Source organism: Pseudopodoces humilis, chromosome 4, assembly GCF_049639895.1.
Source record: "Pseudopodoces humilis isolate 2021_Gansu_Grassland_sample_001 chromosome 4, ASM4963989v1, whole genome shotgun sequence".
NCBI classification, from domain to species: Eukaryota; Metazoa; Chordata; class Aves; order Passeriformes; family Paridae; genus Pseudopodoces; species Pseudopodoces humilis.
Window position 1 is genome coordinate 43,920,784 of NC_142203.1, and position 18,138 is coordinate 43,938,921.

The 18,138-nt window shown below is 36.8% G+C and overlaps 1 protein-coding gene across 3 annotated transcripts in view; it reads right to left on the reverse strand.

Annotated features, from left to right (window-relative positions):
* Positions 1 to 18,138, reverse strand: part of DENND4C (DENN domain containing 4C) — a 71,603-nt gene that overhangs the window by 18,760 nt on the left and 34,705 nt on the right. For all 3 annotated transcript variants that reach the window (XM_014252231.2, XM_005522661.3, XM_088053979.1), the window contains 13 exons: positions 15,956 to 16,056; positions 12,709 to 12,927; positions 11,525 to 11,670; positions 10,358 to 10,393; positions 10,000 to 10,130; positions 9,053 to 9,185; positions 8,390 to 8,596; positions 7,589 to 7,717; positions 6,707 to 6,851; positions 6,227 to 6,373; positions 3,913 to 4,038; positions 2,924 to 3,064; positions 481 to 1,628 (listed from right to left, as the gene is read on the reverse strand). In XM_014252231.2, the coding sequence (XP_014107706.2) occupies positions 481 to 1,628; positions 2,924 to 3,064; positions 3,913 to 4,038; positions 6,227 to 6,373; positions 6,707 to 6,851; positions 7,589 to 7,717; positions 8,390 to 8,596; positions 9,053 to 9,185; positions 10,000 to 10,130; positions 10,358 to 10,393; positions 11,525 to 11,670; positions 12,709 to 12,927; positions 15,956 to 16,056 (2,809 nt within the window). The remainder of the gene's footprint in view (positions 1 to 480; positions 1,629 to 2,923; positions 3,065 to 3,912; positions 4,039 to 6,226; positions 6,374 to 6,706; positions 6,852 to 7,588; positions 7,718 to 8,389; positions 8,597 to 9,052; positions 9,186 to 9,999; positions 10,131 to 10,357; positions 10,394 to 11,524; positions 11,671 to 12,708; positions 12,928 to 15,955; positions 16,057 to 18,138) is intronic.

Here is an 18,138-nt window from a genome sequence, read left to right on the forward strand (position 1 = left end):
TTATTATATTTACAGCCTTATAAGCCTATTTTACTTATTACAGCCTTATATGGCTGCACCTTATTACTTTCAACTTTGACCCTCACCAACCTGACTTCCTTTGTAATTTATTTTCACAACATAGTTTTCTAAAGAAAGACAGGGCAGTATAGCATCATTTAAGGTGACATAAATTTTTACTTACCAGGGTTTCTTGGTTCAGTTTCTTTACATATAAATAAAAAGATTAATAAACAAATGGGAGAAACGTTGAGAACAAAAAGCTAAAATTTATTGCATTGAGACTATCTCAATTGCTTTGGTCTGAAAAGTTTTTTTAATGGCAAAGAAAAACACCATAGATAAAGTGTAATTTTTATTAGCTAATGAAATTCAATACTTAATAAAAACACTATCTAGAGAAGCAATCTTCTGGACATAGGAGTTAGCCCTCTAACTTTGTGGCCCCAAATTTTTCCTCACATACTGAAAAACACTTACCTCATCATCTGAGTAACTATATGCTGATGTTACAACTCCCCACATCTTACTGGCCACATTGGCAGCTTGCTTCATGCCTGATTTCAAAACATCCATTTTTGGTCCAGACAGTATATTGTCTAACTTCAGATTGGATAAAGTTGTTACGACAGTTCCCAGTGAGCCATGTGGAGAAGAACGACCCAGTCCTGTCAAAGATGAAGACCGCTCCTTTTGAACTTGTGGATGAGTTTGTTGCTTTGATCGTCCAGTGAACGTTTTGGATCTGGAGACAGAAGGACTTCTTCGATTTTCGTAATGTTTGGAGGACGGCAGGATGGGATCCAAAGGCAGGCTTGACCTCCTTTCTTGGGAGTGACCAAGTATACTAGAAGCTTCTGCTTCCTTATCCGGCTTGTGCAGTTCCATGCTGGGAAACTTACTACCCAATGGGTTCTTCAAATTCATATAGCTCTCTATTTCATCTGCCAAATTACGTGCTGCAACTGGTGACATTAACTTTTCCTCAGGTTCTGGATAACCTGGTTGTGTGCTGTCAGTAGCTAGCAAAGACAGAGGGTCCAAGCCTACTGCAACATCTTCCCTTTCAATAGGCTTAACCACTCCATAAAAGCTATTTCTTTTAGCAGTTGCATCTTTGGATTCTGGTATCTGGATTTTAGACCCAGCTGACTGTTCAAGATTCATGTCTTCTGCTGTGGTCATGCTTCCATCTCTTCCATTCTCAAGATGCTCCTGTCCTTCCCCAGGTTCTTCCAGCACTGGTGAAGACCTATGTTCTAGGTCCCAATCACTCTCAGCCACAGCACTCCAAGTGCCACTTATGTCAGAAACCTGCTGGTCAGTGATATTTTCAAAGCTGTGGGATTTACTCATATGAGAGGGTGAAGTTTTGGCCCCAGATAAAGCTGCTGTTAGGATCTTGGCATCTGCTCCCATCATTATTGCTATTTCTTTAGAATGCAAGTCCAAGCTGCCTTTTTTCAGCAGCATTCCAGCTCTGCTTTCACTGCTGAAACTGCAGCTTCTCTCAGAAAACAGTTTTTGCCTCTTCTGTCTTTTTTCACTTGTTTTCTTAGGAGAAACATTACCAAAGACTGTGTCTTCGATTGAATCCTGAGTTATGAACAGTGGGCTGGAAACAGTTTCTAAAGGAGAAAATGCATTATTAATATGGTATCTATAGCCACCAAAAATGTTTATTTCCTGAAACAATGTGAAATCTCCTTAATCTCCTTACATAGAGGAGACTGGGAGTACCACAGTCGCAAGACACCTACTAAGAAGTTACACTAGAAGATACGCTACCATGAACACATTATTTCACTTTTGCAGATTAAAAGCGACCTACTGCTTGGAGTCAAAGCTGTTAATGGCTTCTACCTCCTTTCCCTGTGCCAACACCCAGACAGTAAGTATTATATCCATGAACTAAAGGAAACTACAGTTTTAAGTGAAAGTTGCTCAGTTGGTTTTGATTTCTTTTCTCCCCAAGAGCTATACATTTACACATTTAAACATCAAACTCCATAGTTCATTCTTGTTCTGAAAAAAACTACCATGTGTGCCTGCCCAATACAGATGCATTATTTCATTTATGACACAGCTGCGTATTTAGAAAATGCTAATTAAGTTTAGCATGTGGAAAATAAAAACTCATCTTATAAATATTCCTATTTCCTCAAGGTAATTGGGAATATTTACTACCTAGATAGCTGTGTTATCTAGGTTAAAACCTCTGTAAATATGGAAATTCTGTTATATTAGGACTTCAAGAGAAGACCTGTTGTAGCATATCCACCTGCTGGAGGATGTTTGAGTCTCACGCCAACGCTGCTTCTTGGCTAGCCATCAGTTCTCATAACTGCCAAAATGTTGCAGGCAGCTTCCCACCTGAGACTCCATTCTTTGCTATCAAGCTATGCTGAAGCTGGACTACCTTTGTCTTAGAAAAGGACAGACACAAAGGCAGAAAAAAACCCTGATCCCCAAGATTTGGCTTTCATATATCCATAAATCCTCCTTATCACAAATCTTGAGATAAGTAAATAAATTTTGTATAGCACAAAGACATATTCCTGCATTAGAGACTGGCAATGTAAGCTGCAGGAACAGAGACTTGTCCAAGATCAGCAAGGTTTAGATGACAAAATCAAGAGCAGAGACACAATTTCTCTTTGTTTCCTAGTATATTACTGAAACACTCTCAGTGCAGAGTAGGGAAAAATCTTGATTTCAATCTACAGAACAGTGATTTTCAACCTTAGAATCCAGAGGTTCCTTCTATGCCACCTGCACAGGGTAATGGTGGAAAGCAAACATTGTGCAAGACATCCACACCTTGAACAGAAGTTTTGTCTCTTTTCATAACACAAAACAGATTGCAAAACATTACAGCACAAGATCAGGACTTTAGCAAGCTCTGTTTCACCCAGTGACTCACCATCACTGCTCTTCCTTCCACTGCTATCAAAAATGCCTGATGGAACTTTCACAATACTGTTACCACAAGCAGGTGGATCAGCTGGGCTCAGAATTTCTATATTCAGCTGTTGCTTTTCATAAGATTTTTCTGTAGAAATCTCTGTGAGAAAGAAAATGTGAACATTAGTAGATACATACATGTCTATATATCTATGTACCTATATATAAAGTTAATATTTAACTTAGTAATTATTTGCACTGATATGTAAAATATAAGCTCCCACTGTCCCCTTATTTAATAACAAACTAAAGGATCAGTCCTACTAGGTACTGAGCATTTACTGGAAGCAATACCCAGAAAGGTTACAGCTGCCAGCATTATGCAGAGAGTGCTTAGCTCTTTGCAGGGTCATAGCATTTTCCAATTTCTCCCCAAGGTATTTTTTCAACTAACCAAAGCAGAATAAGAACAGTAGTTCACAGATTTTCATGCAGGTCTGTTTGTTTAATGAGAGCTTTAAAAGCTCTGACTCACATAAAGGTTCTCATAACCCAGATATGAAACAAATTCAGTAATAAAAACAGCAAAATAGAGAAAAACTAATGGCAAAATTTGAACAGAAGACAGGAGTTGACCATAAGGCCATCTATAGCTGGGAAGAGTTTATAAAAAAAAGTAGTGCCTTTTATTAGGTCAACAGGTACAGCTAAAATATTGTCAATAATTCAAACAGATAAATGAGAGCAATGGAATGTAAATTACTGTGTACCCCAACATTTGTCCAATTTTTCCATCTATAGTAAGTTAATCTAATAAAAGGTTATTTCTAACTATAAACATTCCACTGCTGTAATTTAGGGCACGGAAGTAAAATAACTATATGAAATCTGTTGTATTCTGAGCCTTTGAACATTATCAATTCAATACATCGGGTATCTGTGGTAATCTAACACAAGAAACACATTTACTACCAAAAGCCTTCACCAACATAAACACGCATACTTAACCTTCTATTAAGTCTTCAATGTTAGAAGAAGTATCTTTCTCTACTTGTGTTTTAGTTATAGGAAGACTATCCACACAATCTCTCAAAAGCTCATCCTTGGGTCTGTAACCCTGGTCTGACTGACCACCTGTTAGAAAAAATACAAACACATACTTCAAACTCATTTTTTCTTCCTAAATTTGTCTTTCAATAAGAAAATAAAGGATCTGAAATTTATTTGTTTCACATGTTGTCTCTCCAAAAAAGTTCATAATAAGATCTCCAAAATGTCTAGTTTGTGGAAAGATCTACTTGGTGGTGATAACACCACAGATAATTTGGCTGTATCAATCCAAATTTCCTTTTCTAATTATATTAATTATACTAAATATGAGTTATTCCCCTAGAAACACTATGGTGACTATTTTTAATGCACTGTATCTGCTCTCATTCCTTTCCTATCACATTGGCATGAAATATTTAACTCCTGGGTAAGCTAAATTCTCAAATGCATTAACAAAAGAAATTTAGACAAGCACAGCTTGATAATTGAGCAATTCTAACAGTGAATACAGCCCTGGAAAAAACCTGTACTATAAACTGTGCTGTATCTTTGCACTGTATGCCAAAGTATAAATTGTAATAGAAAATAAAGTTAAACTATAAACATTGTTTTAGAAGTCTGTTCCTCTTCTATACCAGTTAAACTTGCCAGCTGTAACTCACCAAATAAACAAAAGTTTACAGTAATCAAAAAAGTTTGTCATATGAAAAAATCCAACTCTTTTCTCTGTTATTTTTACCTGCAGTGCTGCTACATGTACAAAATGACAAAAATACTATATAGACATATTTCTCAGCAACATGTTAAACGGGATTGTTTATATATTTCGGAGTACCTATTAGCACTCATTACTGTAACAAAAAAGATCAAAGTAAGTTATTGAGTGTGAAAGGTGTTAGGAAGCTCCATAAAACTAGGGTGACAGATACAATTCATCTACCATACATATCACTGCTGTTTATTTTACCGACAAATAACTACTACGTTAAAAGGAATTAAAAATTTGAGCAGCCATCAATTAATACATTTGGCTACTATATTAAAAACTTTTTATATAGAAAATTAAGTTCTGAAATTCTTTGGTGCTTATTTTTCTCTCAGATTTTTAATAATGTTAGTATCCCTGCCTTGAGCAGAAGTGCCAATATCCCATCAATAAATGGGTGAATTACCTGCAGGAGTAACATTCAAGGGTAGAAATAATGCACACGTGCATCCAAGGCTTCACACCGTAAGTCTGCACCCCACACCATGATAGCCAAGGACAAATGCGGCACCCAAGAGACAGCAAAGAGCAAAAAGCAGAGCAACAAAGAGCAGAGAGAAGGGAAGTTCAGTTATCTAGGCAGACATATCAGATGAAGCACAGGAATCAGACTCAAAGTTCTCTTTACAGAAGAGCTCAAGGTATTAAAAACACAAAGAGTGTGCAAGAATCATTTTGTACATTAAGTCTTGAAGTACACACAGAAAGGAAGTTTAGTTGAGACTTCACAGGTAGGATGTGATCAGTACTAAAGCAGGTAAGAAGAACCATGCATTTTGTCTTGCCATCTCAAATTATTAACTTCCTGTGCACTCTTTTTACTTCAGCTGGTCAAGATGAGTGCACACTATGTTTAACATGGAGTATTTTTCCAGCTTATCACCTGCCTTTCCATTCCCACAGTGTCTCCTAAAGGCTGTATGACAAGGTTCAGACAATTTCTGTATTTATTTCAAAGTTTAGCCACAACTATTAAGACACTTGAATATGGCCTTTAAAAGCATAGTTTACCATAACCTAGCATAACATACTAATTCCCTGAATGCTAATTAGACTTTTCTAGGATATTAACAAGGAAAAACATTTTTAAGTGCTACCTTCTAATCACCTCACCAAATATCACTCCTTTCCTTTCATGGAAAGATTTTACTGACATAGACTACCACTTCTGTGAATAAATGACAACATGCAAAAATTAAGCAACCTCATATGTCAGAGGCTTCATACCTTTTCTGAAGGTTAACACAAAAAGTAGGGTACATGAGACCACAGCAAAACATTTATTTTAATATAACAGTATTTCTGCTCCAGTACATTCTGAAGCATGACATGCACTAAAGGAGAAATGTTCAACAATAGTGTACTTCTTTTTCTACACAAGTTAACTCCACATTCTCTACAGCCTCAAGAAGGGAAAGTAGTAGTCATGAAGGGGAAATCAACAGGAGAGTAGAAAATTTAGCCTTTTGAGGAACTGTTAGTAGTAAACCCAGCAGAATCTAGTACCTGTGCTAGAGTGATTATCAATGGAATCAAGCCTGACTAAGTCACTGACGAAGAGGGTGTGCTCCCCACTGTTAGCATCATTAGAACTATCCACGCTACCATGGCTCACCATGTCCCCATCACTTCCACCCGTGGGACTCCGCAGAGCTAAAGACATGAATGAGAGCTGGTTAGTAAGAGAGGACTTAATCATTCAGGTTTTTAAACAAATCCAACCTCTTCAGACAACAGTAAATACTTTGGCTTGCACATATAAAATACGAGTATGAAATTCTGTCAACAGAAACTAAGATAATTAATTCTTCAGTATGCAAAAGGCATTCTAATCCAGTTACAAGCATCAAGTTGGCAAATACCAATTTTTATACATTTAAGGACAGATTTTCCACTTTCAAAAGCCACAATTTTAGCTGCAATCCCTCAGAAAGCATGTCATGCTCTTGTTCACCAGAGATAAATCTATTTCAACTAACTTATTACCTGGTATCACAGGCACTGGTGGGCTCTGCGTTGATTTCTTTAAGCACTGCCTGAACTGTGCTGTGCCATGAACTACGTTTCGTACCTTTGTCCACAGGAATATGCCACTGCGGTTACTGCTAGGCCAAGAAGACTCTAAAACAGCCTGCAGAAAGAGATATTTTTACAATAACAAAAACAGGAAGGAAGTTACACTAAAAAACTACAGTGAGAAGCTTCCTTTCCCCCCTAATAAAAAAAAAAATCATTTACTGTCAACCATATGAAGTAGAAGAAATACTTGAATTTTTATGAGCTCTTCCCTTTTATTCCACAGCTCAGTACACAATTGCTGAGTAAAACCAGACAAAACCAGGCAAACCAATCAAAATTTCTTTATTTAAACAAGGTGGGTTTTTTTCTTATCTATATATTTTGATAGCAATAGAAGACCACAGTAGTGTCTCCTTTCTTCTTCCTTTATATAGTTTACCATGAAGTTTCATTAGGATATTTCAGGAATTTGGAAGCAAGGAAAGAGGGGGAAGCTACCTCAACTAGCCTAATACCAGCCTTCATCCGTCTTGAATCTTGCTATCTTAAAGAATATACCTTCTCATAGATTTATTTGACATGGAAGCACTATATGGTTCCAAAATTTCCAAATGGAAACAGCGTAAATCCATATTTCAATAGAATTTTTGGTTAGACAAAAAGCCTGGGAATGTAAATTTTAACAGTGTAAAACCATTTAGTGTAGATTCAGTCATTCTGTAAGCATGTCCAAAAGGATTGCTTGACTAACAGAATCGGCAAATCCAAGCCAAGAGCTGCAAGAAAAAACCTTAAAAACATGCTACCAGACAATGGGAGTGACAACTGCAAAAGACACTGGGCCCTTACCTTATTGTAATAACCATAGGTGATGGCATTTGGCTGTATTCCAGCATTTTTCATTTCAAAAAGGACTCTCACAGCCTGTACAGGCTGACCCCACAGTCCACAGAGCTGCATTACTACTCTGTAACAGACCTGACAAGATACAGAAATGCAGAAATGCACTAAGGACAAGAATTCTGAAGCATCTTAAGCTCTTTTCTGATTTCCAACTTTTACACATGTAAGAGGGAAAACTGTGAGAGCAACTAGTTAGTCCATGACATGCTACAGCCAGAAGAGGGAGCAAAAATTAAACAGCAAGTCACAGGACCTGAAATAACATCAGCAATCACAATGTTGGGCATGCTGATTTTTTTTCCCCCCTCAGCTCTTCTATTTGAGAAATGAAAGCGGTAAGATGCCCACATGACAAGCAGGATAACCTGCTGCTGTGTGCCTGTGGATGCTGCATGAAAGAATAGTATGCTGCATACAAACCCCTCATCCCTTCAGTGCAGTAAGGCTGCAAAGCATTAATTAAAGTGCAATAAGAACTAGGGATATTCAAGAACTTCCTTCTGGAAGTCATCTGTGAGAAGACTAGCAATACTGAGATGGAGTACTTCCACCAGCAGACACTATGTTTGGGATAAAAAAGGGAATTAATATCCAGTTCCTGCAGTTAAACTGACTTGAGATGATTGAAAGGTAGCTTTAACACAAGTCTAACCGTAAGTATGCTTAACCTGGTGGTGTCAGCAAAACACACTGCATTTGAAGTCTTCTATTTCACAGTCACAGTAACTTTTTTTGATTTGCACTTGCCTCATCTAGCGGTTCCACATCGGTTTTCCTCATTTTAATCAGAACATCATATGCCTGTTGCAGTGCTTTGACCTTGGGATGTGCAACTCTGACATAGGCTGGCAGACAAATAAACCATAGGCTGTAACTATGACTGAAGAGACACTTAGCCCACTGGGAGGGGCTTACATAATACTTCTTGGCTAATTTATGGGCTGTTTTTATCTCCTGTGAGAGTAAAACAAAACACAAAATCAGACAAAAGATATAACATCTTGAATATAGAAATCTAACTCAGATACTGGCTTAAGAATAAGTCTGTGTCTACAATAATAGACACACATTCAGCTGAAGATCCCTTTTTACAATTCTCTTATTAAGACTCCGCGAACAAAAACCAGCATCAGGATCAATCTTTTTTTGCCCACAACAAGCATTAATTTAAATTTGATTTTATATTACAGTCTAAAGCTTAAAAATCCATTTGACAATAAACTGTAATCTCAGATGATAATTTTTTAGTCTCTTCTGTTTCTTTTATTTGCAACTGTTCATTCTGAATAGTTACAGAGACCAAACCTCTAACAGCATCAAGTTATAGTATAAACAGGCAGTGGCAGCTTTACTAAAAAAAATTTGTATCTTTCAGTGATCACACAGTGATTACAGTGAGACTCATCTGACCTGTTTTGTCCTCTTTGCCATGAGTGCTGGACTATTTGAAATGCTGCTTCCAGCTGGGTGTCTGCTGAAGGAGAGCTTGAGCTCCTGTGGCCTATCAAAGAGCTTGAAATCTAGTCGTGGGAAGTTTTTATAGCTATATAGATGATTTAAAAAAAACAGTAAATAGAAGTTATTCATATACCTGCTCATGGCAGGAAAGCCATACAAAGACAACTGGTATGGAAAAAAATGACAAAGAGGAGAATAAAGAACCAGAAGAAAAGAGAAACGGCAAGATCCTTTTAGCCTTATTCACGAAGATACTACAAGAACATGCCTCGGACGTGAAACCTCCAAAGACAATGGTAATAAGAACCACACTGCTAACCATGTAATGAAGGTCCAGGGAGCACAGACGATGATTAACAAGGACAACAGCAAAAAACACAACCTTCATGATCTCCAAGAGAGACAGGAAGAAACAAATCATACCCAGAATGTCTGAAACTCCACACTTCTTGCACAGGGCTGAAAAAGACTGAATGCAAGAAATCTGAAAAGTGGAGTGCATGTTTTGTTCTTTTGATTCATTGTCTGGTAGTCAGTAGTACTGGGTAGACTCATAAGCCACCCTTCATCATTGCCAACATGGAACAAAGCTGCACTTGCTACAAAATATACACAAATGCTCAAACAGGAAGAAGGACACGGAATACACGCAGAGAAGTTTTACTATAGTTTGCAAGAAATTTTTGAAAAATTAATACCATAATCCACATGCCCTCACATATACACATCCCCAAAACGCTGACTTCTAGAGGCTCAGAAACTTACCAGAATCTGGGCAGTTCATATCTTTCAAAGAGTTCTTCTGAACACTGTATTAAGGCAAGTCTTGCACTAGCATGGAACATCTGCCCTGCTAAACATCATAAGCACTCTAGTTTCACTCTATGTGACTGTCTAACCTGTATTTTGGCACTTGGTCCTGTCCATCATCAGCAGGTGGTTCTGGTGGCATTATAAACACTGTGTGTTCACTTTTTTGTGACTCATCAAGCTCAATCAAGCGTGCATCTTCGACAGAATCTACATCGACCTGAAAACAGAGTTTGTACCCTAAGTACAGAGTTTAGCTTTATAACAGTGTCCTTTGCATCACCGAATATGTTAGAATATATAAAAATATATCTAATATACACTGTATTTGATTGGGTATATATAAATTATACTTCTTTTAATTACTCAAATATCAAGTCCACAGACTTGTCTTTCAATTTTTATTTCATGATCAGATATTCCTAAACATTTTCAAGGTCAAAGTACCTTCTCTCCTTTTTCTGTTCCCTTATCTGGAAAGAGCTGGGAAAAGAAAAAAAAAAATTAAGAGTTTCTTCTCAACTCAAAAGCAAAATCCTAAATAATTCTATTAAAGCTGTGTCACTTTCTGAAATATTAAAGAAGAAACAGCAAATTTCAATATTACTGTAGGAGCAATTAAGCTCTTTCAAATACTTCAGTGAACAATTCAGTAATCAGTACGCTTTCAATCTGCCAACGTTATCTACTAAATACAAAATCCTTAATCTATCAAAGAGAAAGTGCTTGCATTTTGTTTAGTGGAGAGAAACTTCTGTTTTGCAGCTATTTCAAATATGACAACATGCATAACAAATTATTAAAAGAAGTATTCTCTTAGATGCATCCACATTTGGCAGAGAAAAGAAAATGCAAATTAACTTTTGTCCATTCACAAATGTTAATCTGATTAGAATAAATACTGAATCAAAGGCTCAGTCTATAAGAATGTATTAAAGTGAAGGTTCTGCCCAGAAAGAACCATATACGTATGCCTTAAAAAATAAATGCAATTCTCTAGCTCCTAACTTTAATATTGTGGACTTGGAATTTTAAAGATGAAGCTATAAACTACATAACCTATCTAGATCAGATACTGATGTGACTTCATTAAAAACCAAACAAACAAAATCAAAACAAAACAAAAAAAAAGACCAAAAAAAATACCAATCGTCTTCTATAACATGCGTGTAATGAAAGGGGAACTTATCCACATAAACCAGTCCTGGCCACATCTGAAGCACTAGGCGTGTTTAAAGTTGAAATTGTAGGAAAAGCTACAACACTGTTTTTGGTCATGGCAGATTACCACCAGTAGCAATTCCGTATTAGGGGGACGACATTAACATTTAATGGGAAGACATGGATGGTATTTTTCTAAAGTGTCAGCTACTGGCAATTTTCACATTATCTTATAGACTGAAATCCTACAGGCCTTTAATTAGAATTTCCTCCAACAACACAGAAATTACGACCATGCAAGAAGATGAAGAAAGGAAAATTACTCAGCAATAAACACCAAGAATTCCAATCCTTTTGAGTACTTCCTGCAGAAGTTATGCACCTTTTCAACTAAAGGACAGGACAATAACACAAAGTGAATAGAAGAATATTATTTAGTAGTATATTTTTCACCTTTTCTATGCAGTCATCAAAAAATGCCAAGCCAGTATCCTTGTCACTCACAAAACTGCACTCTTCAATAAAGCGGCTGAATATCTGTGTTTTGGTGAGATGCGTGTAGAACTTTGTATAGGCACGGTCTCTGCTTTTTAAAAATCCTGGTTATAAAACGGAACACACAACTAAATACCAGTTAACAGTTCCATAAGAAACTAACACATGAAATGCGTTAATAAACATAAATCACATCATCAATATAAATTACTTAAGATCCCAATACACCAAGTATTTGCTTTATCAATAACAACAACTACTTATATCTACTACTTGCATTTGGAAGATTAAAATTTTTTATTTTATTTTAAAATTTAAAATTTACAGCATTTTTAATAGCTATTTTTTTAACATCCTTGGCAATCAATCACACCCATGTAATCCCTTCTCACTCTGTTGGTTGACTCTTTGTGCAAGAAAAAGAAGATGACCTTGTAAAAAGCATCCAACAGCTAAAACAATACTGAAATAAAAATTACGTTTTTCTAAAAGGTGATTGAAATTTTCTAAAATTGAAAATTCTCAAAATGATTACTGAAAAATCTCTTCTAAAATCTCTAATCCAGTAATTAAAAAAAAAAAAATCAACAACCCCAAAAGAAGAAACAAAATCCAAAGCACGACCACAGACAAAAGCCCTGTGACATTTTATGTATTGTCCATCAGTATTGTTCATCATGAACAGATTTGAATAGTTAACAGTCATGAGGGAAGTGACATTTGCTGACTATTTATTGCATTGCCATATTTCTGATTTCTGCCCCATTCTCTACCATTTCTATCAAGACCAATACTTTACTCCTTATTACTGGGCTTTTAGCATTTTTGCATCATACAAGTTGAGAAATATTTTTTCATTCCCAAGAGATGCCGTTGCAGAATATGCCATAATGAGAGTACCTCATCCTACCAAAAAAAAAGCTTTTTCTAACACTTGAGCTAGTGCAAACCTGTGGTTCTAAGCGTATGTATCTGTGTTCCAATCAACTTTGAATAGCTTAACTTTAGAGAACTGCAATTTTAAATACTGCCAAGAACTGTACATCTGAAGGGAACTTTGACCTTTTAAAGTTATGCAGCTCTTCAACTCTAAAGTTGTAACACTGCCAAGGCTATCAGCAGCTTGTTTGCTGCATCCTCACCTTGATGATCAAACAAGGAATCAGCAGCAGTTGCTTTATTTGAAGGTGCCTGTGTGATTGGTTTGAGGAATGTTCTGTAACCCTTCAAAATAGATGCCATGAAACGGAGAAATGCTTCCTGGATCTCCATCTCAAGTTCTATCATCTTCTTCTGCCAGGAGAAATCTGCCTCTATTGGAGTCATTTCCACTGCAGAGCCTTCTTGAGTTTTCCTGTGAACTAGCAATGAGCAACACATACAATCCTTTAATAAAAATTCAGTGCATTCAAATTATTTTTCTATTTGCCCATGTTCATAAGGGATAAGCATTAGAAATCCTGCAATTATTTTCCAATTGCCTTCCAATAAAAGGCAAGTTACCTCAAAAGTGTATTTTTCCAGCTCATGTAGCAGTCTGTGACATAAAACCAGGATGTCAGCTCAGCCAATGTTACTTCATACTCCACTGAATATAGCATTTCAACAATAAACCAACATAAGCACAAAGCACCATGTGTGGTAGTTTTTTCCACTCCCTGCCTCCTTTTGGGCTGCAATAAAGTCAATCTCCAGTTCTCCCCAAGCTTTCTCTTTTGGCCTTGGCCTTGATTAATGGCTCCTGAGCAGTTAAGGTCCCCTTCAGCTTATCAGAAATATTGGCTGTTCTCAGGAACTGCTGCTGCCTAAAGAACAGCTCTTGCCTAATGGATAGCCTTGGAACACTATTTGCCTGAATTATTCTTGAACAGAAAACTATTATTATTGTTATTATTAATATATTATAATTATAGATATAGATAATTATAATAATAATTCTATTATTAATACTATTATAATAACTGGATGTTTGATGAAAATTACAGTAGTTTTCAATCTACAGGATGAAGACTGACAGATGACTGAAGATAACCATTTTGGGACACTAGGAAGATTAATCCCAAACCAGGCCCTCTGAGCTCTCCTGGGCAGCTATGGCTGCAGCAGCACCTCATTCTCAGTGGGACCTCTCACAGCCCACCAGCTCTCCAGTTTGCCATACTCTGAGGACCATTGCTGAAACCTGCTGACAGGTTTTGGACTACCCCCAGCACCATCCAATCCTCAAAGCTCAACCTGTCATCCCTTAAGTGTTGTCAAGGGGTGGGAGTATCTCACTAAACACAAGGTGAATTTTTAACAGGTATATACACCTTAGCATAGAATTCTTTGGGTCTTTATGAATGGATTTGAACACCCAATGGCAAATATAGTATGATCTGTAATGAAGTTACCCTGGTGCTTACAGTAAATCTTACTAAATCGCTTTGTAAATGTTATATCAGTCAATGAGTTAGTGCTGCTAAATGCTTTAGACAAACCTGTGGCTGAGTTTGGACTTGGCCCCCTAGCCTAAGACTAAGTTTGGATTCAGTCACACCTAGACTCCATTAGGAATCTAGAAAGCAAGTGGGTCCTCTGTGAAACTCCTGTCTCTACAGAAGGGTCTCCCCTAGCTCTTCATACCTTTGTCCCTTTGCATTCTACCTTGACTCTAATCTGATTTTCCTTTTGTGCTTCATCCATGTAGTCAGTGATAGAGTGAATCTTGCTACTGAACGTTGTTGTGCTTTTGCAAATTTATATGAAACCTGCTTTTGCTGGTACCTTTGCCACTGATTCGTTAAGTGACCCAAACCACTCATTTGTTACACCATGTTTTTCCTGTTCTGAAGAATACACATCTAAAAGTTCTTTTCTAACATTAATCCTAACATTTTAGTGCACCAAATGGTGGAAACAAGTAAGTGACATTTAGAGTTTACTCTTGCATTTTTAAAAAAAACAGCAGGAGGTATTGCTGAAAATGACAGTTCCACACTTATAACAAAAATATCAGTTATAATAATAAAAACACCTCTACATAAATATAAATAAACATATATAAAAATAAAATAAATAAATATAAAACAACATAGCTATTATAATATTGCCAAAATAGAAAAATTATTTAATGGAGACCGGTGGCTGTGTCCAAGATAAAATTAGGAAGCAATTCCTAATGAATACACACTGCTGATAAAAGTAAAAGTTGAGGTTTTCCAACAGATGAAGTAAAGGCTATTTGAAAAAAAAAAAAAAAACACAGAAAACTAAGGCAGGAACACCTACCTCTTAATACCATTTTTTGCTTCTGTCATTTACTAATTTTATGTATCTTACATAGGTACACCTATGAGGTCATCATAGTTTCCTTTCCCATAATAATATAACCTGACATACCCTGAACCATCTAACCTGAAATAACCTGTCTACAGTTAGAAAGAAACAATACCTGAAAACTGTTAGGCCAGTTAGAACTTTGCTCTTATTAGGCTGAAGATGGTTGGTCTTTATTTTTCTTTTGACAAAACAATTTGTCAAAAATCAGCTACTCCATTACTGTGGTAGAAAAGTCATTATCTAAGATAGTCACTCGCACCGGGAACTGCGAACCCTGTCAGCCTCCTCTCTGTGCCTGGGAAGATCATGGAACAGATCCTCCTAGAAGCTGGAAGCAGGGAGGACAGGGAGGTCACCTGAGACACCAGCACAGCTTCTCCAAGAGGAAGTCCTGCCTGACCAACCCAGTGGCCTGCTATGATGGAGTCTACATCAGTGGATGGGAAGGGCTACAGATCTCCAGAACTGTGTAAAGCCTTTGACAACAGAGCCCCACCACATCATCTCTCTAAACTGGAGACAGATGGATTTAACAGGATTGCTAGATGGATAAGAAATCAGTTGGATAGTCTCCCATCCAGAGGGTAGTGGTGAATGGTTTAAGGCCCTGATGGACATCAGTGACAAGGGGCCAGTGTTATTTAGTATCTTCATACTAGTAACACAGACAAAGGGATCAAGTGCACCCTCAGCAAGTTTGAAGATGGCACCGAGCTGAGTGATGCTGTTGACATGCCTAAGGAATGCCATCCAGAGAGACTTGGACAAACTCAGGAACTGGGCCCATGGAAATCCCATGAGATATAACAAGACCAAGTGCAAGGTGCTGCACCCTGAGTTGGGGAAACCCCCAGTATCAACACAGGATGGGGGATGCACAGATCTCTTGGGGGTGCTGGTGGATGAGAGGCTGGACATGACCATGAGTAAAGGTTGAAAAAAGAGATTAAATTCCAAGAAGTCACATTAAAAAAGTCTAAAAAAAATATAAAAAAATCACACTTCATGTGATAGGAGGAAATCATTACACTCATTACTAATTAGAAGTTTTTATTTTATCTGTTTCACCTGCTGCCAGCTGTGGGTGCAGTTTCTTTAAGGTGCTGAGAAGGCTTTTACATGGCTTTTTAGGAAACTGCTTCCAGCTGATGCTCTTCTTATCATCTGATCTAAAACACAGGAAAGACAAAGAAGAACATATAAAATACAGATAGTATAAAAAAGAATAATGCCAACAGTCTTAAGTTGCTTCATTTACAGAAGACAGTACCTTCAAATAATTTTGAAATCTTGTCCCTATACCTATTTGTCAAAAAAAAAAAAAAAAAGGGACTGACATAACTCAGAATTTCATTTCTTCAGATACAGAACAGTATAAAGTGAGTAATGAGTAGAGTTTTCTCCTGTCTGCAAGGAGGATCTACCTTCAGATCTGATTTAGACTTTATAGACAATTTCCCTTTCAGATTTTTTTATCAGCCTTGCTTCTATGATTTAAACACACTCTTCTTTCTATATGTGATTATTATACAAAGTCTATACTAGCATAATCCTGCCGCACCACTGCTGATACAAATAAAGGCAGTTCTGGTACAACTTGTTACTGACAGGAGCCAGATCAGTCTGGGAACCTGATGGTCATACAGTACTTTGCTATATGTCTATGGCAACCCAGTCCCATCTTCACAGTCTAACAGGTACTAGAAAGACTGGGAATTCAGTTCACAGTTGGAAAATGATTGTTGATTAAGTTGATTAAAGAGATGTTCATCTTTAAGGAGAACAACACATGCAATGCTATACCTTCTTCAAGCAGTTGGATATAAATAAAGAGTAGAGAATAAATCCCAAGAACTCCTATGCCTCTTTCTGGAAGGCAGGAGATGGGAGAGAATTGCTCTGACAGACTATAAAAAACCTCTTTGCTATGAAACCTTACCAGGTATTAGTACCCAAGCTGACACTTGCACTAGTTGTTTTTGCACTTTGCATCCGTGAAGTTGTTGTTCCATTATTTGCTTTATTGGCATGAACACAGAAATATCTTAGGAAGGAAGCCAAATTTCTGGAGTTAAAGAAAAATTCCATGCTCATGGATACCTTTGTGCATTCTTTCCCCACAATAATGGCATGCCTATAAACAATATAAATGGTACCATTCCAAAAGTGACAGGAAAAAAATCCTGCTGAGAAAATAAAACAAAGTCTCAAATCTTTACCCTATAAAGACTAGTTAACTTTGAAAGCTCATTAAGTATCTCATTAAGTATCAGAGAGAGTTAAAAAAAAAAATGAAAAGCAATAAGGAAGATGCTGAATGAATAAAAGATCTTTAATATTTTTTAATATAGCTTAAGAAAGGTAGCAAGCATACTTGCTCTAGAAAGACACTAGACAAACTGATGTACCAGAAAATATCTAATTTTTCCGAAGTTATTTTTCTTTTAAGCACTCTTTCCAAGTCAGCAACACTGCTGTTAAATACTTTTACACCTAAACAAGCAAACAAATAAATCCAGCACTATCACATTGCCATAGAACTGAAAAGGGGCAGAAACTGAAGTGGATAAAATTAAATGGAAAAAAAAAAAACTTTCACTAATACTAATAAATCTTTCACTAATTCACTAATAACACAGTGTTTTCATAATTCTGTATTATCTTCAACACAAAGTGCTTTATGGAGATTTAGGCTTACCTACACACCCCCAAAACTGAAAGATACACTCACTGTCAGGTTAAAAATGCTTTATAACACAGATATCAAACTCCTCAGGAAATCAAACATGTGGTATAGATTGGATAAATGCAAAATGGGTGGGAAAGCCCTTCCAGTTGACTGCTTCATAAGAGGTCAGCCACCAGGAAATTTTTAGTTCAACAACCAATCCAAGTAATTGCTGGTACTTGGTCTTTCTAACGGTCCTAAAAGCATCTTGACATCCTTATCTTCCTGCAAAATCTCCTGGTTTTTTCTCTTCTTTTCTGCAATACAATCCTCAACTTCCACACTACTTATGAACAAAAATACTGAGGTATTTTTCCCTGCAAATATCTTCAAGTGAGTAAGTTATCTATCATGACTTCCTTCAATATTTTTTCTTTCACAATACCTACAATTATTCACTTGGTGGCATACTTTTGTTATAAACTGATGAAAATGCTTTTTGAAGTGTTTTCCACGGAAACTTAGGGGAAGGAGAAAAAAAAAAGCCAGATTAAAAAAATAAACACAATTTGCTCCATTGTTT